Source organism: Oncorhynchus masou, chromosome 31, assembly GCF_036934945.1.
Source record: "Oncorhynchus masou masou isolate Uvic2021 chromosome 31, UVic_Omas_1.1, whole genome shotgun sequence".
Taxonomy (NCBI): Eukaryota; Metazoa; Chordata; class Actinopteri; order Salmoniformes; family Salmonidae; genus Oncorhynchus; species Oncorhynchus masou.
Genome location: NC_088242.1, coordinates 73500750 through 73527594, shown reverse-complemented (window position 1 = coordinate 73527594; position 26845 = coordinate 73500750). Strand labels below are relative to the sequence as shown.

General features: G+C 42.8%; 1 protein-coding gene across 3 annotated transcripts in view; it reads left to right on the top strand.

Moving 5' to 3' along the window:
- Positions 1-26845, top strand: part of LOC135524401 (multiple C2 and transmembrane domain-containing protein 2-like) — a 42598-nt gene that overhangs the window by 6374 nt on the left and 9379 nt on the right. Inside the window, exons 7-22 of one of the 3 annotated variants that reach the window (XM_064951903.1) lie at positions 4629-4771; positions 4985-5061; positions 5183-5294; positions 5392-5424; positions 8069-8263; positions 9022-9152; positions 9256-9442; positions 9625-9718; positions 9831-9933; positions 10033-10135; positions 10462-10563; positions 10657-10731; positions 11042-11161; positions 21727-21846; positions 22896-22937; positions 23338-24957. In XM_064951903.1, coding sequence (XP_064807975.1) covers positions 4629-4771; positions 4985-5061; positions 5183-5294; positions 5392-5424; positions 8069-8263; positions 9022-9152; positions 9256-9442; positions 9625-9718; positions 9831-9933; positions 10033-10135; positions 10462-10563; positions 10657-10731; positions 11042-11161; positions 21727-21846; positions 22896-22937; positions 23338-23382 — 1682 coding nt within the window. In that variant the 3' untranslated portion in view covers positions 23383-24957. Of the gene's footprint in view, positions 1-4628; positions 4772-4984; positions 5062-5182; positions 5295-5391; positions 5425-8068; positions 8264-9021; positions 9153-9255; positions 9443-9624; positions 9719-9830; positions 9934-10032; positions 10136-10461; positions 10564-10656; positions 10732-11041; positions 11162-21726; positions 21847-22895; positions 22938-23337; positions 24958-26845 lie in introns of those variants that run through there. The other 2 variants (XM_064951901.1, XM_064951902.1) reach the window with 2 other exon arrangements.

Below are 26845 nucleotides of genomic sequence, written 5' to 3'. Positions count from 1 at the left end.
TTGCAAAAAGGTTTTCTAATGATCAATTAATGGGCCTCTTTACTCCTATGTAGATATTCCATTAGAAATCAGTTGTTTCCAGCTACAATATTCATTTACAACATTAACAATGTCTACACTTTATTTCTGATCAATTTGATGTTATTTTAACAACCTTCTAAGTTACCCCAAACTTTTGAACAGTAGTGTATATTTGGTGAAACTGTCCCTCAAATTGTTTGCTTTACTATGGTAATTTCCAATAGAAACTGTGTTCCACTTTCACTCAACATTAATCCCGCCCTGACTTTCAGGGTGTGTCTCATACACACAGAAGTCAAACAGGGGGAAATGGTGTGGTCTACAGTATGTGTAGGCCTAATGACAATGCTTTTGATCAATGCTACTGTTTACAAGTGAAGGTCCCTGTTAAATGTTGTCGGTGAAGAGCAGGGAGACACCAGAAAGGCATGCAGTCAGACCAGATTTGGTCTCTGTCTCCAAAACACACCTGGGAGCCTTTCCTTATGGAAGCACATCCTGCTCCACTCCATATTAGCAGCTACACTAGAGGTTACATGGGCCTGGTATCTTAGATAGGTTTCTGTCACTGGAAAATATGGATTATCTTCATATAATGCAGAAGTTTATTTTGCCAGCCAAGCTCCACCACAGTATTCCTAGTGGTGGGCTGAATACATTGCGAAGCACTGTGGCGGTTTCTATGTAGGCAAACGTGTGTGGAGAAACAAATTATGTGGTTTTAATAACCAATGCAAATTTTAGAGGCTAAATTGTTAAGTCAGTTGGAGAGTGCATGCAATGTTTTGCAGCTGCTGGCAAACTATTTTCCTGCCATCAATGACAAACTGCCACCTGCTGGAGATTTCCTAAAATACATCCTAAGAAGTTCAAAAACATTTCTCTGCACCCCATGGCAAAATGGATTGAATTTCAGGACATTAACTGGATAAATAAACATCTGTCCCATGGCAGAATTTGTGGAATTGCATGAAATGTGTTATACAATTGCTCAATTCTCTCTGCCCCATGGCAAACATTTGTAAAATTGCAGGTAATTAACTTTAAAACATAAACTTTTCTCTCTGGCGCAAAGACAGGGGCCAGTAAAATGTTTTGCCTTTAAGGTGGGGGAGCCCCCCAACCAAATCTCGCTTAAGGGCCCTACACACATACACACTTAAGGGCCCTACACGACAGAGCGTAGTTTTCACATGTAGTTCTATATACTTTTGTTTGGCTCAAATCTTGGAACGGAACATATATGACACTCCGTCGCTCTGTTTGCGTGAAGTGTGTAGTGGCCTTTAGGGCCCCCAAAAGGCTAGGGCCGGCCCCATCAAAGTGGCCCATCCCTGAATTATACTCAACGACTGTGGAATACTAACTGATTGTTTGGCGTCTGGATCCCAAAAATTATTGATTGTTAGACATAACATTTTCTGAATTTGAATCATCTAATCTCACCTCCAACATACAACTCAAATGTATACCTCCATTTTTTTAAACATTTCCTCAGTCCTCTGTCAATTGTCATTGTGGACTTGTAGGGATGCAAAGGGATTTTGTCTGGGGAAGCAGCAACCTCAAGTGTCAATAGACTGAATTGCTGTTTGAAAGTAACACGTGGCCTTCATTCATTTCTCCTCTGCAATTGAAAACTAACATCACTGCAACATTTTGTTTGTTGGATGTTTTTGGCTGCATTTCAATAAAACCTTCTTAGATCTCCAATCTGAAGTTTCACCTCATCAACCATCTCTGCAATATGTAGGCCTTTTCATATGGTATTTGTCAAATGCATACATTTTCTTTTTTTTTAACTATAGAAGTCAGTTAAGAACTATTTCTTATTTTCAGTGACAGCCTAGGAACAGTGGGTTAACTGCCTTGTTCAGGGGCAGAATGACAGATTTTTACCTTGTCAGCGCAGGGATTTGATCTTGCAACCTTTTAGGTTACTAGTGTAACACTCTAACCACTAGGCTACCTGCTGCACTGATACGACAGGTGTAGTAGACCTTACCATGAAATGCTTACTTACAAGCCCTTAATCAACAATGCACTTTTAAGAATAATAAGAAAAAGAGAAATATTTACTAAATAAATTTAAGTGAAAAATAAAAGGGCAACAATAACAATAACGAGGCTATATACAGGAGGTACCGGTACGGAGTCAATGTGCAGGGGTACAGTTTTGTTGAGGTAATTGAGGTAATATGTACAGTACCAGTCAACATTTTGGACACACCTACTCAGTCAAGGATTTTTCTTAATGTTTTACTATTTTCTACATTGTAGAATAATAGTGAAGACATCACAATATGAAATTGCACACATGGAATCCTGTAGTAACAAATCTAAATATATTTTGTATTTTAAATTCTTCAAAGTAGCCACCCTTTGCCTTGATGACAGCTTTGTACACTCTTGGCATTCTCTCAACCAGCTTCATGAGGAATGCTTTTCCAACAGTATTGAAAGAGTTCCCACATATGCTGAGCACTTGTTAGCTGCTTTTCCTTTGCTCTGCGGTCCAACACATTCCAAACCATCTCAATTGGGTTGAGGTCGGGTGATTGTGGAGGCTGATGCAGCACTGATGCAGCACTCCATCATTCTCCTTCTTCTGTGGATCTGTTGGGGCGGTATGCAAATTGGAGTGGGATGATGGTGTTGATGTGAGCCATGACCAGCCTCTCAAAGCACTTCATGGCTACAGATGTGATTGCTATGGGTGGGTAGTAATTTAGGCAGGTTCTTGGGCACAGAGACTATGGTGGGCTGCTTGAAACATTTAGGTATTACAGGCTCGGCAAGGGACAGGTTGAAAATGTAATTTTCTTGCCAGTGGGTCAGCGCATGCTTGGAGTACACGTCCTGGTAATCCGTCTGGCCCTTCAGTTTTGTGAATGTTAACCTGTTTAAAGGTCTTGCTCACATTGACTGTGGCTAGCATGGTCACACAGTCATCTGGAACAGCTGGGGCTCTCATGCATATGCTTCAGTGTTGCTTGCCTCGAAGCATGCATAGAAGTAATTTAGCTTGTCTGGTAGGCTTGTCACTGGACAGCTCGCGGCTGGGCCTCGCGAGCATCGGAGCCGCTGTAGTAGGATTCAATCTTAGTCCTGTATTTAGGCGTTGCCTGTTTGATGGTTCGTTTGAGGGCATAGCGGGATTTCTTTTAAGTGTCCAGGTTAGAGTCCCATTCCTTGAAAGCGGCAGCTCTACCCTTTAGCTCAGTGCAGATGTTGCCTGTAATCTATGGCTTCTGGTTGGGGTACGTACGGTTACTATGGGGATAACGTCATCGATGCACTTATTGATGAAGCCAGTAACTGATGTGGCATACTCCTGAATGCCATCGGATGAGTCCCGGAACATATTCCAGTCTCTGCTAGCAAAACAGACCAGCTTAGCATCTGCTTAACATCTGCATTATCTGACCACTTCCGTATTAAGCGAGTCACTGGTCCTTGCTGCTTTAGTTTTTGCTTGTAAGCAGGAATCAGGAGGATAGAATTATGTAGCCCTCCGCTTGTGCTGAGGTTTCCTGTGTAACTGTGGCCATGGCTTCCCTGGCCTTGATGTCTCGAGCCACAGCTCCCTGCTAGTTGAGACCTTACTTTTCCTGACAGGATGTCACCATGATGATGATGCAATCCCCACACGCCCGCTGCCTCTTCAGCGTTTTCCCAACAATCAACATGGTGCCAGAGACCCACCAACAACATCCACTGTCATTACATATTCTAAAAGGACCCTTGCCACCAGCCCCCACTTCTATTTTTTTGTTCTCCCTTTTCACCGTTAATTTCCACCGTCACCGTTCTCAGTCATGCCAGAGCTTTTCTTCTCACTGGCTGCCACATTCTCCTCCTGTCAAGTTGCCTGGAGGTTTCCCTGTCACAGACTGGCAGGGTGGAGCTGCTGTGGGTCCTGCCTGCCTTTGGGAGATGTTCATTTGGAGTGGGGAGCTGACAGGCCTGACAGCCCATCCCCGCAGGGCTTTGTCATGTGATTCAAGCCTCCCTGCAGGCTCTCTCAAGCACCCCTTTATTCCTCCATACAAATGAAGGTATGGGACTGGCTTTCATTTTTCAGCCAATCTGCATGCAATGGCTGAAACAAAGACACCCCGTCCCCCCACCCCACCACCAGGCAGACTTTCTTAACAGGCTTGGGAGATTAACACCGGTTGCTCCTGGTTGCTGGACTTTATTTACTGGTTCTCTCATGCTGGCGAGAGTTTCTACTCTTTCACAATTAAACAGCTACATCCCTCTGTTTTCTGAAATAAATGTGGGGTGCACCTCCTCCCTGCATATCTCAGTTTCTCACACAACCGCTCTTTGATTTTCTAGCTGGGGGAAGGGTGTGGATATATATTGTCATATATATATATATATATATATATATATATATATTGTCATATATATATATATATATATATATATATATATATATATATGTGATATCTTTTTTATACCATTTTTGTAAATTGTGATACTCAACCCTTAGCAAGTATGATTTTGTGTCATGATTGATTTTGTTGATAATGTTGTGATCTTATAATGGTTTTTATCTGCTATTATCTGAACATTCCATTTTCCTTAATTTTCTCTAGGTACAAGTGATCCTTATGTCAAGTTCAAACTGGAAGGAAAGACGTTTTACAAAAGCAAAGTTGTGTATAAGAACCTGAATCCAAAATGGAGTGAGTCCTTCTCTTTCCCCCTGCAGGATTGGGAGCAGGTTGTCGACGTGAGGGTGAGTATCCCATTAATCTGTTGTTTTGACTTTCGTTGTCTAAGTAACACCTGCACATGAACGACAATGTATTTATATTGTCTTAAAAGTGTCATAGCTATGGCCTGTATAGGATACACAACTGGCATACAATAAGAGTTAATTGTGCCAAAGCCTGATTGACATACAAAAAAACATATTTTATTCCGAGTATGGTGTTTCTAATTGCTGTAGGTCTATGATAAGGACCGTACCACTGATGAATTCATGGGTTCCAGTACAATTGTGATCAAAAACCTTGAATTAGACAAGTGAGTAATACACACACTACTAATCACTCAGCCTGTATATCATCTAGTAAACTGCAGAACGTCTTGTGTAGACTCAATCTGGTAAATGATTGTATGTGTCTGTATCTCTCTCTTTGTCCAGAACCAGTGAGATGGTGCTAAGTCTGGAGGACCCCAGCAGTCTGGAGGATGACATGGGCGTCATCGTCATTGACACATGCCTAACTTTCAGAGATGCTACGCTCAAAAAACCAGTAAGCCACTTTTGACTGGAGTCTAAATAATGTTGCATCTCAGATTTTCAATCTCAATATTTTCACGTTTGTCCGTAAATGTTTATCTCGATTACAGAAACGGCACCAGAAAAATAGAAGACGATTTAGGGTAGGACATTTTCTACTTGCGTATTTTTGTTGTGTAAATGTAATTCTAAAAAGTGTTCTATGCCAATATCTGGCAATGTGTCTATTGCTAGAATAGATATTCACAATACAAGTTATACTAACAGTATACTCCTCAAATCCAAATATGGCTGATATTGTGCCTAATTTCCAGCAGCAGGGGGCAGTATATCACTGCATTATAAACGATGATCATGACAAAGAATGAAGTCAAGTCCTAGGATTTGTGTTTTTGTGTTTTCAATCTTAATTGTGTGAAATAATGTATTTCTTAGTTAATGGGGTTAACTTCCTTGTCAATTTTGGAATTGTATTGTGTTTACAATGTCAGACTAAACCATACATTAGAATGATCTAAACATTTTAACTTCATATTTACATGTTAAATAAGCTCACTTAGGAGTAGAACCTCTTTGGGGTTTAATATACAGATCTATCTCTTTTGAAGCATTGCGATTTAGGCTGAAATTGGAGGCAGTTAAAGTGTTTTGTTTTTTAGACTGACGCTTCTCTCATTACGGTGATTGTGGGTTTATTCTCACACCTATTCAGTCGCTACATCTGCCACAGTTTAATCTCCTGATAGGCCAGTAGACGATCTCCATTTGATGTTAAATAGATAAGAAATAAAACCCATTTCATAGACACATTGTATGCTCTGCAGATGGACACATGAACAGACAAAGAGACAGAAATGTGTGATCCGACTCTCCCGATGTTCCTCTGCTCAAATGATGGTACAAATGTAGACTTCTGCAGAGGCAGACGGCAGTGCCAAGATTTGTCTGGAGCAGTATGACTATGTTAATTTTGTGACACGATTGAATTAATATTTTTTATAAATATAAATATAAAAACCTGTTCCATTTGACACCTATCCTGGTGTCTGGGACTGAGCACTAAGCTCTTAATCATTCTTCATCTCCCAGTGCTACTCCCCACTCCTGTTCAGTACAACTACCACAGAGACAGTGAATAGAAAATGCCACAGTAAAACTCTGTCCCTGTGCGTTGTGTGATAGTGTTTCTGTCTGGAAGGGGCTATGTGGGAGAGCGGGGGCTCTGCTGTTTGAGGCACGTTGCCAGTATGAGATGCCGAAGATTCGTGATGCTGATAATTCCCAGGCATAGTGGGCAATAACCCAGATGTTAGGATGTAATATCACAGCTGTGGATGGACAGAGCCGAGTTATCAGCCAAATGGATGTAGGTCTGAGCCCATCCTGCTCGTCCCCATGCTGTCCTAGCATATGGAAGCAATCGCAGACCCCTTTAAGGACCAGGAATAGACTCTCTTTAGGGGCCACTTACAGTTAAGTGGAATTGTTTTGTTGGCCGCTGAGATAGAAATGTGTCCAAGATAAACACTTGGCGGGCCCTGCTTCATGTCGCTCCTCCACTCCGCTGTGTTCCTCCTCTTTAGAGAGGAGATGAGGGTTATTTATAGGGCCGAGCAGCACTGTGCCGTGGTATTCCATGTTAATACAAGTCCCTGAGACGTACAGGCTTTGATCCCCAGAGGCCTGGCCCCTGGGTGACGGTGTGGGCAGTGACCCCGGAGAGGAGGGGAGGGACGGGGTGGCAGGGGGGCCATAGCTGGGGCTGGGCTGGGCCTTTTGAAGCCGTGCCGGCCAGGGCAGCAGAGGGAGACAGAGTATCAAAGAGGTCGGAGCAGATTACAGTCCTGTTCTTTAATTACGGTCAGCCCCACACATCCCCTCTCTCTCTGCTGTTTGTTTTGAAAGAGATGGCCTATCACTGCACAGGCTCAAGGGAACTTTGAACACATAGATGCGTATCAAGGCCTGTTTCTCCCACTCTGTAGAGCCTCAGATCTATCTCTTTTTAAGCATTGTGATTTAGGATGAAATTGAAGGCAGTTAAATTGTTTTGTTTTTTAGACTGACGCTTCTCTCATTATGGTGATTGTGGGTTTATTCTCACGCCTATTCAGTCGCAACATCTGCCACAGTTTAATCTCCTGATAGGCCAGTAGACAATCTCCTTTTGATGTTAAATAGATCCTCCCGTCTTCCCCTGTGGCCCGGAAGGACGGTTAGATTTGGGAAAGGCTGTCCTTGATGTCTCTGTGTTCTGATATCCTGGACATCTTGTTGCTCTCATACCCTTCTTGCTGATTTTAGAGATTTGATTGGATAATTGAGATTTAGTGAGGAATAGACCAATGTGTACAATGCTGTATATGTCATTGCCAGGCTTTATGTACATCCATGCATAATTTGCTGATGAGAGGGCTGTGTGGTTGGTTTGCATCATTACTCACTGCGGCCGGCTGTCTCCTGTGCAGTATGCCAAGTGTCCTGCCTCCCCACACTCTGTCTCTAGGTCTGTGATGAGTGGGACTGTCACAGCCAGGGACATCTGGCGGCTCTGCTCACTGACACCCCCCTCTCTCCAGGAACCTCTCCTCTCCCCACTGACGTGGCTCTGCTACATTCACTGGAGAAAGGCTAATGTGCTCAAACAGAAAGAGGCTGTAGCCCATGCAGTCCATGCAGATGAGGTGCCAGACTTGAGGCACCGGTGAATAGTGGGGTAGCCACTCAGAGGTTTTTGTCATGGAGGGTGTCCTAATGCAGCTGTGTGTCCATGTTTGTGTCTCCCAGGGAGGCCAGAACCAGAAGGGGGACCAGACCCAGGATAAGGACCAGACCCAGGGTTCAGCTGAGGCCACCAATATGAGCCAGCTGTGGAGTGGCGTGTTTGGTATTACCCTGTTAGAGGGACAGGACATGCCTGAATACGGCCAGGGGGACGTCTATGTGCGTTACAGACTGGGAGAGCAGAAGTACAAGAGCAAGGTGAGCTTATTTCTCGATCTATTAGTCATTTTGCCTCCTCCCTTCCTTTTGTCTCTTCCCTTCCCATTTTCACATGCTTCTCCACCCTCCTTTCTGCTACTAATTTCTTCCCACTCCCCTTTCTCTCCTTCTCTCCCTCTCTCCCTCCCTCCCTTTCTTTCTCTCTCCCTCCCTTTCTCTGTCTCTCCCTTTCTCTGTCCCCCCCTTTCTCTCAGCAGGTGTGTGTCAGTGTTTTACCTCCACCTTGGCTCACTGGAGCATGGCAGAGCAGCTTATTAGACTGGGTATCTCTCTGCACCATGCTCCCCTTCAGGTGGAGGGCTTCACTATGCTTCACTTGATTTGCATACCCAGCAGGCCCTGCTCGTCTACCTCTACTTATTGGCCTCCCTCCTGATGATTCTGCAGCGTGCCAGTCTTGTGTTCTCATGTCATTTCTCTGTAAACCTCTATGGTTTTGTTTTGGCTTGTTTGTTTGTTGAACAAAGCTAATTCTAACTGGATGCTGTCAGTAGTTACAATCCTAGAGAAGAGGCTGAGGAGCGCTCACACAAAAACCCCTTCTCTCCTTTCCTCTCCTCTCCCCCGCCCCGTCCTGGTCGCACTGAATGAAAACTAAATCCACCTGTCATGTAATCTCTGCTCACTGTGACACTGCATTAAACCTGACACCGCTTTGCATCAGGCCGTGTGTGTTCCAGTGCCCACCCACACTACAGTACTGTATCAGCACTATGTTCTATCGCTCTCTCCCTCAGAACCTGTGCATTCAGGCCAACCCTCGGTGGAGGGAGAAGTTTGACTTCAACAAGTATGAGAACTGGCTGGAGCCACTAAATGTGGAGGTGTTTGTTAAGAGAGGCAGGAAGAGTGAGGAATCCTGGGGAATGTTAGTATGGCCTTGATTGTCTGATTGTTTGTTATCTTGACTGTTGTTTTAAATGGACATGGTTCAGCCGTGATGTTGAAGGCTGATGCCGTCTTGTGTGCAGGTTTGAGGTGGACCTGTCCAAGCTGCCAGTAAACACACAGCAGCTCTACACACAAGCCCTGGACCCAGGCAAAGGCAGGCTGATATTACTGGCCACCTTCAACCCCTGCAGTGAGGCCTCCATATCAGACATTAACAAACCTCCCCTGGAACAGCCAGACGAGAGGGACCAAATACTGGAGAAATATGTTAGTATCTTTAGGGAAATACTACTACTTATTCATGTCACTTTTGACATTTTACATGCTTGAATTAGTAAGTACAAGCAGACAAGTAAATACATTTCAAAAGCGATCTATACTAACTTGCAGAATAATAACTTGCGTTTATACATTTAACTAAGACTGATGGTATCATTTTACCTTTGCAGAGTTTGAAGAACTCTCACAAAGGTGTGAGGGAGGTTGGCTTCCTTCAAGTCAAGGTGTTCAATGCAACAGATCTCACATCAACTGATCTCAATGGTGATATATCACTCCACTTTTAACCATTCCCCTTTGAACTGGTTACTTTCTATGGCTGAGTCCATTTACACTTGCACACACAATGTAACACAGCTTTGATCTTTCTTTGCAGGGAAAAGTGATCCATTCTGTGTACTGGAGCTGGGGAACAGCAGGCTACAGACTCACACCATCTACAAAACACTCAGCCCTGAGTGGAACAAAGTCTTTACATTGTACATGTGTTTTTCCTTGGTCTTAAAGTGTACTTTGTAAACATTAATGCAAATGAATGTATTCCTTCAGATCTGGACTAACTAGTTATCTGTTGACAGCCCAGTAAAGGACATCCATGATGTGTTGGAGCTGAAGGTCTTTGATGAAGACGGAGACAAAGCCCCAGACTTTTTGGGCAGAGTGGCCATTCCACTACTCTCTGTGAGTTGGGGATCCTTTGATTCATAATAGTTTATTCATTATAATAATAATAATAATAATAATATATCCCATTTAGCAGACGCTTTTGTCCAAAGCGACTTACAAGTCGGCTGGGGCCACTACTTTTACATATGGGTGGCCCTAGCGGGAATCGAACCCACGACGCTTGGCGTTGCAAGCGCCATGCTCTACCGACTGAGCCACACAGGACCGGATTCATTGACATTGACAAGTTGTAAAACATGTCATGGGTCAGAGAGGTAGGAGCATCTTCAGTAAATACTAATGTGGTGCAATTGATTGACATGCATTTTCTAATGCTACAGGTTCAGAATGGACAGCCGGTCACCCGAGGGTTGAAGAATGAGAACTTGAGGGGTCCAGCCAAAGGGACCATCTCACTGGTGATGGAGGTCCACTATAACCCAGTAAGAACTCACTGGCTGATTCTAGCCAAGCTCATGCTCTTTGACAATTAACACAATCACTTTGTCTTTCACAATTTGTAACATCTTTCTCAGGTTAGAGCCGGCATCAAAACCTTCAAACCAAAAGAGGAGAAATTCATGGAGGACAACAGAAAATTCTCCAAAAAGGTTTGCCTTCACAATGAATGTTAGGCATATAGAATCTAAAATGTATGATTTATACACATAGAGTAAGGTAGATATTGTTTGTTGGATGAAGGAGTAGTGGAACATGCTCCTTAAATCACAGGAACAAAGCTTCCATAGGCAAGCAGCATATTAGCTTTGATTGGTCATAGTCTAACTATTTGGCTCAAGACAACAAACCAGAAAAGCCGCACAGCAGCAAATAAGGCCTTGAATAAACCTGATTTTGAATCTTACACATAAAGCTTTTATCAAATCATGCTGCCATTTTGTTTGAATTATTTCCCATTAGGTCCTTGCCCAGAATATCTACCGAGTTCGGAAAATCACCCTGGCAGTGCTGCATACGTTACAGTACATTAAAAGCTGTTTTCAGTGGGAGAGCACACAGCGGAGTATAATAGCCTTCCTGGTAAGTCATTGCCCCATGCTAATGAACTAGTTCCAAGCCTTGGGCTGTGCAATTGGTGTATCCTATTTCACTGCAGCACTATTCTAACACTTCCTTCTGTTCATCTGCGGTAGATGATAGGTACAGTATGTTCAGGTATAGGCCTACTTAGATCATTGTTACTGTTTCTCAGTCACATGCTCCCTAGAATTGACACGGCCAGTCTTTATCTCCATTCTGAATTTGAAAGTAAAGTACAAGCTGTGCTATATCCTTTAATTCAAACCCCACTTGGCTTCCTTCAGTGTTCTTCTGGCACGAGGGCTTTATGTGAAGGCCTTGGGTCTGGCTGTTTGGTCATCTGACTTCTTAGCTAAGCCCTCTCCTCCTGGGGATGGGGGCCTCTGTGTGGAGGAGTAGTGACAGTTAGCTTGGGAGATTTGATCCTTGTTTAGATGTCTCTGTCTAGCTGTTTTAATGAGGCATTGTGATCTAATACCCTAAGCTGAAATAATCTTTATTTCACCCGGTGAATCTCCCACCTTAAAGCACATGTAATGTCATCATGAATAAGAGCATCCTCATGCCATAAAGCCCCGGCAGCATCAAGTCAGGGTGAGGAAGCAGTCACAGACAGGGTGTGTGAAGATTCCTTTCTTCGCAGCCTTCATTTCTCACTATGTTCTGTTTCAGGGGCGACGTGTATTTCATACCTGGTGTATTCTATAAGCTCTGCTCACTGATCCTCAAGTGCATATCCCCTCAGGCAATGGCCAGTCTCACGGTATCAGTACAGGTATGGACACAGACAGACAAGGAGACAGACTGGCAGACAGGAAGCTAGTGTGTGCAGGCAGATAGACGGAGACTGGGAGGGAAAAAGGCACGTATTCAGCAATGCGGGCATGCAGGAGGGTAGGCGGGCTGACGGGTGACAGGTCAGCGGGATAGGGCCATCTCCTGGCCCCCACCTATAATTAGATGCTCTGCAGGCCACCAGTGTGTGGTGGCACACTCTAATCTTTCATTTCCACTTCCACTACACCTGCTGTTCAAGATGAGCCCACAAACAGGAGATCTGAGAAGGGAAAAACAAGACTTACTCTCTGGCATACTGTGACCAAAAATATGTACTTTTTTGTTGTTGCGTATTTGTACCTAAAGATTAACAGTTTGAAATGTTTTGTTGAATTTGGGTAAGAGCTGAGTGCTCCTGTTGCAGGGATGAAATGGTGTGTTTTAAAATGTGTTATCTTGATTGTGAGTAAGATGGACAGTTTGTGGACAGCACAGCTGTACCCATGCAGTTCTATTTAGAGACAGACACACTGCAGTAGAGCAGTCTGGCTGTCTGCAGTCCACTGAGCCCTATGCTTTCCTCTGCAAAATGCTTTCCTCTTTCCTCTGGAAAATGCTTTCCTCTTTCCTCTGGAAAATGCTTTCCTCTTTCCTCTGGAAAATGCTTTCCTCTTTCCTCTGGAAAATGCTTTCCTCTTTCCTCTGGAAAATGCTTTCCTCTTTCCTCTGGAAAGCATTGCGCTTGTGTTAAAGGTGTCTGCCAAGACTTGCCTGAGGAGAGAGTGAATCAGGCTGCTGATAAATAAGCCGTGTTAATCACCGACTCACCAGCAGATAGGAGTTAGACTGGAGAAAAGTTCTGATTTCTAATCAGGCATCGCATCCTCAACACCTCACTACATGAAGAGCAGCAACAATCAAAACCTGAATATGGCCTTTGGAGCGACAGTCAAATATAACTATTGAGTATTAACACAGACAAATGCCTTGCCATGTGAGACAAGAGTGCAGCCGAGGGGCCTTTACAGCCATTGCAAGCCCAGTGGCGTACCATTACACACACCATTGCCCTGGCCCTCTGTGGGGTCAGCCACAGCACAGCGACACGAGGACCACTCCTCCTCCCAATTAGCAATTAAGTTTGTGTTTGGAGCTGTCTGAAGCAGCATGCCACCGTGCCTTAATGAAACAAGCTACCGCTCCTATATTTATATCTTTAGGCCCTGCTAATAGGTAACTGATTCAGACACTGACAGATGGCCTCCGCTTGCCTCTAAGATGTGCATAATTAGAGGATTGTCTTCTCCTTTCTACAGCAGCACTCTGCCTCTGCTGCTTCTCAGAATATACTGCTAGGAACGGCTGCAGTGTAGGCTTAGACTTTAATATACATTACAATACATTATTTATCAGCCAGACAGACCATTGCTGCCGTTTTACACCACATGCATCCTGTAATGCATTACCGCTGATGTGGTTTCATCTCTGGACTGTGGGATCCTCCGCTAGTGCCTTACCAGAAAGCCTTAGCCGCCAAGCCGCTGTAAGTCCCATAGGCTAATGCTCTGACCTGCTCAAAACATGCCGTCAATTCAGGGAATGTGGATCTTCGTGTGTGCATTATGAAATACCTTTTGGTATGTGTGAAGTATTTTTTTGTTTGTTTGAGAGATTTGTCTCACAAAAGGAACAGTGCAATCTAGTTTGCCATGAGCTGTATTGGCAATGTTTCGAGCCTTAGGTATCATTGAGAATATCATTTAAAACAAAAATGTCTCAGTCACATAACTTCTCCCTCCAACTGGCCAGCAGCATATCATCCTGCATCCCACTGCTGGCTTGCCTCTGAAATTAAGCAGGGTTGGTCCCTGGATGGGAGACCAGATGCTGCTGGAAGGGGTGTTGAAGGGCCAATAGGAGCCCCCCCCCCCCCCCAAAGAATGCCCCAGGGCAGTGATAGGGTGCAGTCTTTCAGTTGGGACGTTAAATGGGTGTCTTGACTCTCTGTGGTCGCTAAAGATCCCATGGCACTTATCATAAGATAATCTGGCCCTCATACCATAATGGCCACCTAATCATCCCCAGCTTCCAATTAGCTCATTCATCCACTCTCCCCTGTAACTATTCCCCAGGTTGTTGCTGTAAATTAGAATGTGTTCTCAGTCACTTACCTGGTATGATAATGGTTAAATAAAAATTCCCTCATGTGTGGCAATCAGAAAAGTGAGTATTTTGAGTAGACTATTCAAATTGGGCATACAATGTACACTGTTTTAAAATCAAGATGGCTCATCATATATTTATAATGCGAAGAGGAAGCCTGTTAAGAATGCAAACTTCTGCAGCACGGTCATTGTTTGCAGGGCTTGAGGTTACTGATTCTGATTGTAATCTACTTTGTAAATGGAGTCTATACTATTTGAAGTTATACCTTGGATTTTCCACCCATAGGTTTCAGTTTCAAAAGAGCAACTTTCTAATTAGGTAATGTTCAAATAATATTTTGCAAGCATTTAAATAAACTTCTGGCAAAGCCTCATAAACGTCTTCATTGGTAAACAGAAATACAAACAAGAAATTTGGATTTCTTTCAGCGCTTGTTTATGCCACAGTAATGAGCCTAGGATGTGCCTTTTTCTAAAGTTTGTCAATGGCCTGTTCCCTTCTTCTGGGAGAGAGAGAGAGCGTGACAGCTAAAATCTTCATCAAATAACTCCCTTTTAAATATGCTGCTCCCCAATATTGAGCGAGATGAATGTGCCATACATCAGCAGCAACTGCAGAGAGAGGGGTCACCCAGAGTTCTTTCCTGTAGATATTTCCAGTGCCTGTAGATGGAGCTATAGCACTGCGGAACTATGTAGTGGAGAGCCTGATGGGCGATAACTCTTCTCCCAGCTACAATTCCTCATGGAAAAAACTGTAAAAGTGAAAGCCTCCATTCTGTGGATCTGCTGGACCTACAGAACAGAAGTTTCTCAAACATACTAAAATGAGCATGTATTAGCCAGACATATTAATCTGTTTCAGAGGTTTAAAGTTGAGAACAATTTAGATTTAGATTAAATGGATGGAGGTCCTCAAAAAAAAGAAAATGGATTATTTACACATGAAAGCTGATTTTGAGCTTTTCTGTCATTAGAGCGCTTTAAGTATTTAAGTAGAATTAATATTTTAACATATTAGGTGGTCTCGTCTGTCAGGAGTTCTGATTAGAAAGAAACCTGTATATCTTATGTGATTATTTGAACAGCTTTCTTTTTGACACTGCCAGGTAGCAACTGGTTTAGACATCATTTGACAGCCTGTGAAATGCTGATTGCCTCACATCACAGACTGTAAAGATGGCTGTTGATGAATGTTTGATGCGGTGCAGCTGAAAAACACTGTTGGCAGCTGCCACGGCTGCTTATTTTGGCTGATAGAATCCTCATCTCCCAGATGAGAGCAGCACAGGGTCAGATCTGGATCCAGAGGTCCCAAGGGACCACCTGTGAGGTGTCGCCGCACCATGCCCGCTTGCCCCCAGCCAGGCCCGTTACCCAGAATACCAGGACGGCCAGGATCAAAGCCATAGTCAGTGCTGTCATAATTATTCTAGTTAATACCGTCCCCAAAAATGACATGTTTGGTGAACACTGATCTGTCCCTTTTTGGTTTACTGCGATGCAGTAATGCAGTATGTATGACCAGAAGAGTGTGAGAGGAGTGTAAAGTCAAACTGTATACATGCATGTGAAACCTCTCGTTCCTTTCTCTGCATCTGTTTTCTTTCTGTTGAAAAAGTTGGAGGACTGTGTGTGGCTCGGCTGGCTGGCCTTAAAAGACTGGGTTCTTGCGTCTCGGGGGTTACACTCTTAAACTCTATGGCTGTGGGAGTTCTCACATAGTTTGCATTGGGAATATGTCAGGGAGGGAGAGGGAGACAGCCCTTTTGAAAATAGTCTAAGATGTATTAATTATTAAATTATTATTATTATTATTAAATGGGTATCCACAATTACTGAGAGCCGCCTTCCTATTTTAAATAGTCAGTACTGCTATTGAGGTGCCACATTGGATGGCAGTGTGTCAGTTGACAGCTCTAGGGGCTAGCTGGTAACCGTAACCTTGAGACATGTCCTCTTATTATACAGAGAGCCTTTCTCTGGCAGACAGTTGTCCTCTCTCAATTAGAGCATTAAATAACATATTTTCTGCAAAATAGTACACTTGTTATTTTCAAGTTCATTTTAATAATTAATTGTCTTGTATTGTATAATATATTAATTTTCATTACAAATATAAAGCAGTATGAAATTGTAATTTCAGAGGTTAAACAAGATGATGTTGCTATGAATAACACTGCAGCCCTTCTGTGTTGGTGCATCCGCCGTGGTGCTTTGTCTGTCCCTCCGTAGCGCTTTAATATTGTGCTTATTTTGGCCCCAGATGAAGTGTGCTCTGTGTTTAACCCTGTGGTGTGTGCCGTATCGTAATGACTGCCTCTAACATGCTCACCACCTCCCCAGTCACAGAGGACACCTCTCCCAAGAGCCTGTGACCTGACCGTGTCTGTGTGTGGCTGTAACGGGGCAGACCTCGGCCAGTGTGCGCTAACATGTCTGTGAGCCGAGCTGACAGGGAGGGAAGGGAGAGAGAGTAAACGCTACTCCCTCCCTCCCCACCTCCTCGGGGGAAAAGGCTCTCATGAAGGATCTGTCACCCAGGAGGTCGTTCAGTGCTAACGCTCCCGACACGGATTAAACACTTGTGGCCAGTGCTGGAGCTTGGGGTTGGAGTGGTCACTACTGACAGACATCACGGGGCCCCTACTGACCGCCCTGGTACAACCCTGGTCCAGCCCCGCTCCACCCTGACTCCAGACCTGCTTTAGCATTGGCATGTGTCAGACAGGCAGGGAGACAATGGCCAACACTGGTCTTGCAAGGAAATGCTAATGCCCTGCCTAGCGCTGCTGATCTTCTCTTGTCTTCCCTTCCCTTTGATAAGGAGCCCGCTATCGCTATACTCTACTAGTACTGGCATCCTTACTAGCAGCCACTGAATTTTCTTAACATTCCTAGAGTTCTAAGCTTTCAATTTCCTTATTTATGAATCATTATTGAATTAAACTGAAGTAGATTCATTGTTCAAATGTAATTAAATTGATAGAGTTTACATGGAAATGTATTGCCTTGTATCATGGCATACTTAAAAGCCATTGCAGAAAGTAAAACTCGGGTTCATATTGTTTTTTTGTTTTTTTAAGATATGGCTTGGATTATCAGAAACGTGTCTATACCAATGGTTTATTTGTGTGTACTGTGTATACATTCTTTAGTGGTACGAGCTGCTACAGATGATACATTCATGCCCAAGCGGGAGATATGATTCCCCTCTCTCTCTTTCTCTCTCTCTCTCTCGCTCTCCCTAGTCAATAAGACTTGAGCTGAGCGTATGTGAAATATTTATTTAGCGTTAGCTCCGAGCACCATGGCTGCCCACACCATCTCTACCTGCCCTGCAGAGAAATCTCATCTGTGCTTCCTCTCTGCCTCCGACACCCCCTGAAAGCCTGTCCCCTTATTGGCCCGAGCTCACCACAAATTACATGTCTAATTTCTCTGTGTTTACAGCTGCTTTAAAGCCTACCACAGACTAGCGTCCCCAACATTAGCCCTCAGCTAGACTCTCTGTTCCAGCCTGGCTGAAGAAAAGGCCTGCGTGAGCTGAGCAGCCACTGGTGCCTTTGATTCATTATTAATGTCTATTTTTTTGTATTTTAATTTGAGGAAGCAATGCAGATTACTCCCACTGCCCTTGATTTCACCCAGAAAAAGTACATCTATACCAGAGTGGCGATTATGCAAGGTTTTTACCCCTCTTTACACACACACACACACACGCACGCACGCAGGCACGCACACACACACACACACACACACACGCACACACACACACACACACACACACACACACACACACACACACACACACACACACACACACACACACACACACACACACACACACACACACACACACACACACACACACACACACACACACACACACACACACACACACACACACACACACACACACACACACACAGAGAGAGAAAGAGAAAGGGAGAGACAGATACCCCTGGAGCCTGAGTAAGCCTTGTTAAACTTATTCAGCTACATTCATGTAATCTGGCATCCATCCACAGCCCCACTGACTGACCCCCATAATGCTAGTTGGCTCTCTCCTCTCTCTGCTCTTTTTTCTCTTAGTTTACAGTAGCTTTCCAAGCTCAACCAAAGATAGACACAGAAGAGATAAGAATTTCCCCTTTTTATAGATTTCCTATAGTTACAGTATTAGAGCTGCTTAGTATTGTATTTGTAATTATGGTGTCCTCTTTATTAATGCAGGCTTAATGTCAGGGTAATAATGAGTGATACACTATTGGTAATAATTGTAGGATTAAATACATTCAATGATATGATTCCATAACACATTTCATTAGTTTGGCACATACAGTATATGTTTACATGGAGCTGTGTATATGTGCAGGGTTTGGCAGCCCTCCTGTCTAGTGTTTAGTCAGTCAGTCAGTCGTCTGGTTGGTGGAGTGGGTCCTCTCTCTCCCATTAATCAATTTGCAGGATGGTAGAAACTCTTGGAGAAGGCGTCTTTGACCTTTTGTTCCTACTGCGGTCCCCTCTCCCCCTCCTGGGAGAGTGTGGGTGGTGTGAGCTGCCATGCTTGCTCAGCTTTAAGAGTTATTTTATTCACACTTTTAATCGCTGAGTGCTTTATTATTAGGTGCTGGATTCTGCTGGCCAGGGGATCTGCATGAGAAGGCGCAGAATGCATTTACTGAAATCATATTAATGGCACTATAAAACAAATCTGTCAGCCTGTTGTTAACCCTGCTGGCAGAGTGGCGCTGCCCAGGGTCGGCCCTTCTCCAGGCTCTTACAGGTGGCTAAGGAGAGTACATCTCCATCACCTAATCCACTGCGCGCTAATATTTTTTATTCATTCATTATTAGACACCCCATGCATAATCATGTAGGCATTTTTCAGTAAAATGGTGTTTGTCAAGGGAGGTTTCCTACATTAAAGACACTCCTCCCAGACACACATACTAACACTTGTTCAATTACAAGTCGTTCATTATCCAATTCTGCTGTGTGTAAACGTACCGTTCAGGTAGATCATTCATTATTAGCTCCCCTGCTTTCTGTTTGTTGCTTTCTGTTTGTTGCTTTCTGTCCTTTTAGTGAAATATATGACTACTTTACCGACAATGTAAAATATCAGTGTTGAGGTGTTTTGGATTTTAAGATTCCCGTTGTCATGTGTAATTTGTAGTGGGATAAAAAAAAACTACAATAGGACTGAAATTAAATGGAGCCCAACTTTGAGGCCCATTAAAAGGTGGATTATTTTCAATATAAATGTACACTTAAGCCTGACAGGTTGCACTTTGTCCACCCCGTCCTTTAATCACTCACGCTCGGCACTAATAAAACATAAACCACTTAGCGAGGAATTAGTTCTCTCCATTTCACAGAAGCCTCAGAGAATGTGAGGAGACGGGGAAAGGTGTAACTTTGCCTCTGCTCATTAATGAGAAATATCTGATGGTGAAGACGCAGCTCTGTGAGCCTGAGTGAAGGAATTCCGGCAGCTTTCCCAGATACATTTTTATTGGTGTTTTTTTTTAAAAGCATGTAAATTCTCCAAACACGAACTGACACACCGCGAGGGAGGAATTGTGGAGATATTTCTGACAGTTTTGGTTTCTACCCTCATTTAGGTGCTCCGTTTAGACACAAGCCATTGTATTTCTCTAGCCTTTTATCTTGTCCACCAAGCCAGAGCGTTGTGAGCAGAAATTTGCATTAGTGGGCGATTATGAATACCTGTGACAGATTCTCTCTACTGACTCCCTGGGAGGAAATGAATTGCCTCCCATTGTTGACTCGCACAGGAAGACAGAGACCAGGCAATTAGACTTTAGTGGTTAATGTAGCAGCTTTTGCAGAGAGGGCAAGGGGGTTCAACATTCCTGCTGGGCTCATGTCAGTTTCCAGGCATTTTTTTGTTGCGGGAATGCTCTCAATATGACAAGCTACCTGTCCAGCAGCCTGCTGAATTCCTCTGGGGTGAAATTAGTGTAGGTTTAGAATAGTCTCATGGGAATAGAGGTGACAACATATGATGTAGGTTATTCATAAATAGAAGCAGACATGCTAAAGCTACCTCTGCACATCATGCAAATTCATTGTTTACCTTTAGGTTTTCCCACCAGCGTTTGTTGTGGATGCGTAATTCAATTAATTTGATATGGAGAAATTGCAGTAACATATTGTGTCCTCACATCTTGGTCATCCCACGGTGTTGTTTCTACACTTCACATTACACAGATATTATTGAACGATAGTAAACCTATGTGATGAGGAAACCTAGGGCTGTGAGGGACCAGTGTTTGGAGTATTACTCATGGCTCACGTTTCCCTGGAGGCAGTTTGAATCCATTGAACCCAAGCCTGGCGTGGCAGTAGGTAGACTGCCCCAGAGCCAGTAGGGCTGGAAACAGGCTGATGTGACAGGACCAGTCTGCTGTTTACAGGGCTCAAATGGAGGCCTGAAGGCCCAAGCGGTTCACATCCTGTCTAAGGTCTAAGTCAAACATATTGTTTCTACTGTAACAAGCCCCCAGCAGTCCACACTCAAACGGCACAGCATGCTATTGTAATGAGCTAGTGTAGAGTTTTGAGAATCCATCCCACTCCTCATTCCATTGGGTGTTGTAGGTTACTAGGTTTGTTTTCTTCTAGCCGTATGGTTAAGTTCCTCCTCTCATGAAAACAAAGTTAAAGAAAGAGAGGAGTTTTTGTACCTTTTCAAAGAGTAAATCATATTTTATGATATAGAAGGGAGTACTTATATCCATTACAAAAGAAAATGGCCTCCTCAGAAACGGGAAAATGAATGTCTAGGCAGAGTGTTACACAGTAATAGATATAAAATAATACTAACTTTGAGGACTTCATTTCTTCATTGTCAACTTGCTGGTGTGCTCCTCCTCACACACTGGATAATTTCAGCAAGAGCCAAACTCATTAGGCTGTCACTAAATGGGTTTAAATGCAGCCCTCCAATTAGTGCTCTGCTGTGAAGTGCAGTGGGTGTTGTGTGCTATGCTTACCGCCGTTTCTTTACAGAATTATGAGGGATTACTCATTCAGTGTGATCCATCTTATTTCTACCAGGGGTCTTGGCTTTTCTCACTATCATCACTGTGGAGGGGTAAATGTTGCAAATGCCTCTCCAGTTGCCATATGTTCCTAGTCACAGTCAGTCAGACAGCCCAAATTCTTCCCAGTCTAAGAGGGTTTGATATGCTGTATAAAATACAGGATTCCATGCCTACCGTTGTCAGACTTTCCGTTCTGCAGAAAGGCACACTGCCAGCACTGTTATCGCTGTAAATAAATGGGATTATGGAACATAAAAAATTATCCCCAAATGCCTCTCTTACCTCCCAGCCACTAAAATGCTGTATAGTTTAGTGGCGTAGCTTTGCATTCTTCTGTGCTGTTCATGGGGCTTGGGCGGTAGGTAAACCCATTATGTTTATTTGCTGGGATGTGTGGGGTGAGCAGGACATTGTGTCTGGGCTTGGGTTCTAGCCCATGTTGTATGACGGCGATGCCACCCTTCGTGCTGGATCCGTGCTGTTTGTGAGTCTCACACCCCACTCTCTCCCACACTATGCCTCTCCCGACCTCTCCCTGTCCTTCCAGACCTTCATTGTGATGGTGTGGACCTGGGAACTCTTCATGATGCCTATCTTCCTGCTGCTGCTTTTCGGCTGGAACTACTTCCAGGTCACCCCGGGGAGGTTCAGCAGCAATCAGGACCTGGTGAGTGTCTCCTCCTACTGTACTGTACTCTATACAGAGCTGGTCTATACTACACACGTCATAGCAGCTCTTCATGTCCCCCTCACCCACTCACTGGTCAGAAGCATACAGAGCACAGCAGCCTCTGGCTGTCCGGACATAGGATTGGCATTCCCACTAGAATTTGGCTGTGTTGAACTGCCCACAATGCTCTATAATAGTGAATGAAGAGTATGCCGTGAACATAATTTTTTCCAAAATATTAGCAAAATGCATTTTTTCAATTATTTACTATGTTGAGGCATACACAGTATTATTTCAGCATACAACATTGCATTGATGCTGTGTTGATACTGTTCTAGACACAGGGTATTTATTACATTCTCAAGATGGTACGGCTATCTCCTCTGTATCAAAGTCGAGGTTATGGAAATTAAGTCTCCCCTAGCCATGTCTGTAAAGGTTAATGCTGTTCCCACTTCTCAATGTCCCCCAATTTCACTGTGTTGTAAGCTATCTTGATGGCCAGGGCCCTGGCCTGCAAACATCCCCTCCCTGCAGCAACATCCCCAACACCAACCCACTGATTGTGTTTGTGGCTGCTGGCAAAGATGCAGTCCCTGGGCAATGTTAAAGCCCAGGTTCACCCTCATATCAAGCGTGGAGCCTCTTTCACCTCTCTGTGACCCTGTGCCCAGCAGTAACACAGCCCTGTTCACAGGCAATGTCACAGTGTGCACCATGTAGGCATCAGGGATGAGTTGACGTAAAGTAAACTAGGCAACGGCATCCAAATTAAATGTGTTTTTTTTCCTCTTTCTGTTTTGATGTTGTGAAGAAATGAGATTGCTTTGCTGTGACAGTGCTCTTGTGAGGAAGGCCCTCTTTCACCTCTCCTTTTGTGTGAGGTCACCCCTGTGATGCCGTCTCTATGAAACAGGCCTCTCCCAATAGGGGTATATGTACTAGAGCAGGATTTCATTACTAGGTGTTTGTTCAAAATGCTCCAGTGCCCGCGTGTGTCCCTGTCCATTTGAAAACACGCTCTACCTCTCTCCATTCTCTTGTAGACGAACATGAACATGACCGATGATGAGGAGGAAGATGAGAAGGTATTTTATTTTATTTATTTCTAACTATCTTAATAGTCAAATATTCTGTATGCCAAGTTATACAAGATCTAGTTTGCATAGTTCCACTGGAAATGGTCTCGCAGAAACAAACATTTAATGCGTTCAAAATTAGGACAGAATGTAGGAAATAGCAATGCCATATGACAAACACGTCTCCTTCAGCACTTACTACACTCTATTCCATCGGGTATTCAGTATCACTACAAATGTGCTCTGCCGCAGTATCCCAGTCCTTTGAAATCCAAAATCTATGTTAAACTGCATCATTAATTGAAGTTTGTCTGCCATTGGGGATATTAGTAGCGAGTGAAGATGTGTTCACTTTTCTAAATGGGATGGTTACTATGTGATTTATCTTTTCCCTACCCTAACAAATTAGGCTAAGAGCAACGGTACAGCAGTACACATATTTACAGACACCTGAACAGTATGTACTTATCTATTCTATAAAGATTATCACTCACTTAAACAATTGGACCTCTGTATTCATAATGATGTCATATTTCTAATTGTTAATCTGAATGTGATTTTTTGTCTCTTGACACCCAATACCAAAACAATTATTTTAATGCACGCCAACACCAAAAGGAGAAGACAAAAGAGACATGATCTTTATTCCTTATCCCTCCTATCCAGACACTTCCTTTCATTTCAGTCAGGAGAGCGAAGAGTTAATGGGATGTGCATTATTGCTTTATGGTGGGGAAGTGTGGACCTGCTGCAAAGCCTCCGAGCAATGATCCCTCTGCAGTACGTCTAGGCCCAGGAATCATATCCATAATATGCTCAATATATTCTGTTGTGATGACCAGGGGCTACCTTCATATGGAGAGGAACCCCCTCCGCTGAAAAACAGGCCTGTCCTCCAAATCCTGTCTGAAAGCAAAGGCTAATTCATGGATGAAACTCTCATGATATGTGTGGATACACATAACGCAGCGTACGCTTAGCTGCACTGCATTTGTAATAAGAGCTTAGAAGAGACAATCCTGCGGCCAAATATATATAGCAATGATATGACAATTGTGTGTTTGTATGAATAGTGAATGAGGATGTGCCGCTTTTATGGTGTTCCTTTTAATAACGCTACTACTGAAATAGGATCATTAGAAGCAGGTCTTTATCATCTCAATGATTTGACAGTTTTTGGTTTCCTTTCACTTTACTTTTTTTTCTTTAAGATTAAAAAAGAAAAGCGATTTTCAAAAAGCAGGGAGGAGATTTTTCATGTATTGCCATGTATTGCGGAGTAACAATTTAAACCAAATAATTCCTGTTCCTTGAAGTCCTCTCTGAACGGTTTAACATGAGCCAGCTAAGACCATTCACACTCTCTTCTTTAATTTACTAATGAAGCAGTTGCCTGTGTTTGTTTTAAGCTGTCAGATTTCATTTAAAGTGGCTTATTTCTGTCGTATTATGGGTTTGCTGTCACTTAAATGTGATATCATGCAGGCAGATCAAGCAGTGTGGCTTTACACTTCATATCAAGGTCTTCTTTCAAACTATTTGGGGTTAAAGAGTGGTCAGTGTTAAAGATGCGATGACTTCAAAGGCCCTACTTTTTTCCCTCGTCCTTTTGCGAAGATGTGAATGAATATCTCCTCTGAGAAGGTTACCATTAACACTCAAATATGAGAGTGTTAAAGATAAAACATGTAGAACAAAATAGCACAGTTACAAATAGAAATCAAACTGGATGGACATCAGAAATAGAGGAAGGACTAAAAACAAACAAAAAATAACTCTTGTAAAATAGACTGTGAATGTAAAACGTGTATAAGATGTATAAATTGAAGGTAAATTGAAGGTAAAAGCCAAAGTGTTTATTAGTTTACTCCAATTGGGGGATAGAGTTTGTGGGGAATAATAATAAAGGTAAAAAAATATGTCTGTCTAAATTGGTATGTGTATGTATATACAGTATGTGTATATGTATGTCTATATAGGTATGTGTATGTATATACAGTATGTGTATATGTATGTCTATATAGGTATGTGTATGTATATACAGTATGTGTATATGTATGTCTATATAGGTATGTGTATGTATATACAGTATGTGTATATGTATGTCTATATAGGTATGTGTATGTATATACAGTATGTGTATATGTATGTCTATATAGGTATGTGTATGTATGTCTATATAGGTATGTGTATGTATATACAGTATGTGTATATGTATGTCTATATAGGTATGTGTATGTATATACAGTATGTGTATATGTATGTCTATATAGGTATGTGTATGTATATACAGTATGTGTATATGTATGTCTATATAGGTATGTGTATGTATATACAGTATGTGTATATGTATGTCTAAATTGGTATGTGTATGTATATACAGTATGTGTATATGTATGTCTATATAGGTATGTGTATGTATATACAGTATGTGTATATGTATGTCTAAATTGGTATGTGTATGTATATACAGTATGTGTATATGTATGTCTATATAGGTATGTGTATGTATATACAGTATGTGTATATGTATGCATGTGTGTATGGATATATATATTTACCCCCAAAATATATGGGGGATTGGAAATGATGCAGACAATTACATTGATGGAACCAATATTCTATCTGCAATATTTAGCTGATCCAACCCTTAAAAAAGGGAGAGAAAAAAGAAGAAAAAAAACACTCAAATATGTGTTTCCCCTGTTTTCCCCTGAGGAAGGAAATATATAAACCTCCGCTAGAGCACTAGGAATGTGAAGGCATGACGTTAAGGAGAGACGAAAGGCCCGGCTACGTTACAGCAGGATAACAGATCTCTCTCTCTCTCTGTGAACAAATCTGTCCTCGGGGAAAGAGACGGTTTACAAATGATGTGGCCAAAGTGACTTCCTTTTGGCCTTAGGTATCAATTGTGCAGATAGACAATATTTAATCATAACATAAAAAATACAAAGCAAAACAAGCCCATAGATCTCCATCATAATGAACAGAGAAGATAAAATAGGTCTCCTATGGCCTTTGGCTGGTATGGCTGGTCTGGGGGAGGGTGAGGGCGCACATTCTCCTCAAGCACTGTCCAGGGGAGCAGGGGGTTGGATTCGGGGGGTTGAGGAGGTGGCAGATTGAGCTGGAGGGGTGCTTTCGCTTACCCCCTCAGACCGTTGTCACCACTGGGTCACCTTCAGCACACCGGCCAGACCGACTGCAGACTGTGATCAGTTATGTGCATTATGGTAGGTATGTACCCGCTAAAACGTACTGCTTCTGGGAGCTGCTCACTGCTCACACGTTTGTTTGTGTATTCATTTGTTTGTTAGCTTGTTTAAACACCATCCCAGAACCTATGCCAAAATCACAGGTGTTTTTCATTAAGATGTGTATTTTCGCGCCTTTGTGGAATAAGTCACTAGAAAATATTCAGTCAAGCTTTGAATGAATATTCAAATTTGATGCCATTTATTCAAATTAAAGCAATGTTAAATGAGCTTTCTTAAGCGTTTGATTATGCCCAACATGCCTGTGAAACCACATTTGCTATTTACCTTTGTGCAGAAGATCAAATCTGTTCCCATTACGGCGCCTTAAAAGGTAGCGTTTACCATTTTATTCTGAAATGAGAATATGATTTGACACATGTTTTCTAATCAGTACACATTTACGATTTATGTGGTCCACCCCCCTCAGTATACCCATCCCTTTCCAAGCTGTTTTATTTGTGTTGTTTGCCAGGAGCACAGAACAGTTTTGTAAGGGGCTAAAAAAGGAAATGAACAAAGATAAATAATATCATCCAATGAGTGATGTAGTAAAGGACTTCCAATTTTCATTACTATGGAGATGGAGGACTTCAAGGGTCTTAAGGGAGATGAATGGTGATAATCAGGAGAGCTTGTTGATGCACACTTTATAGTACA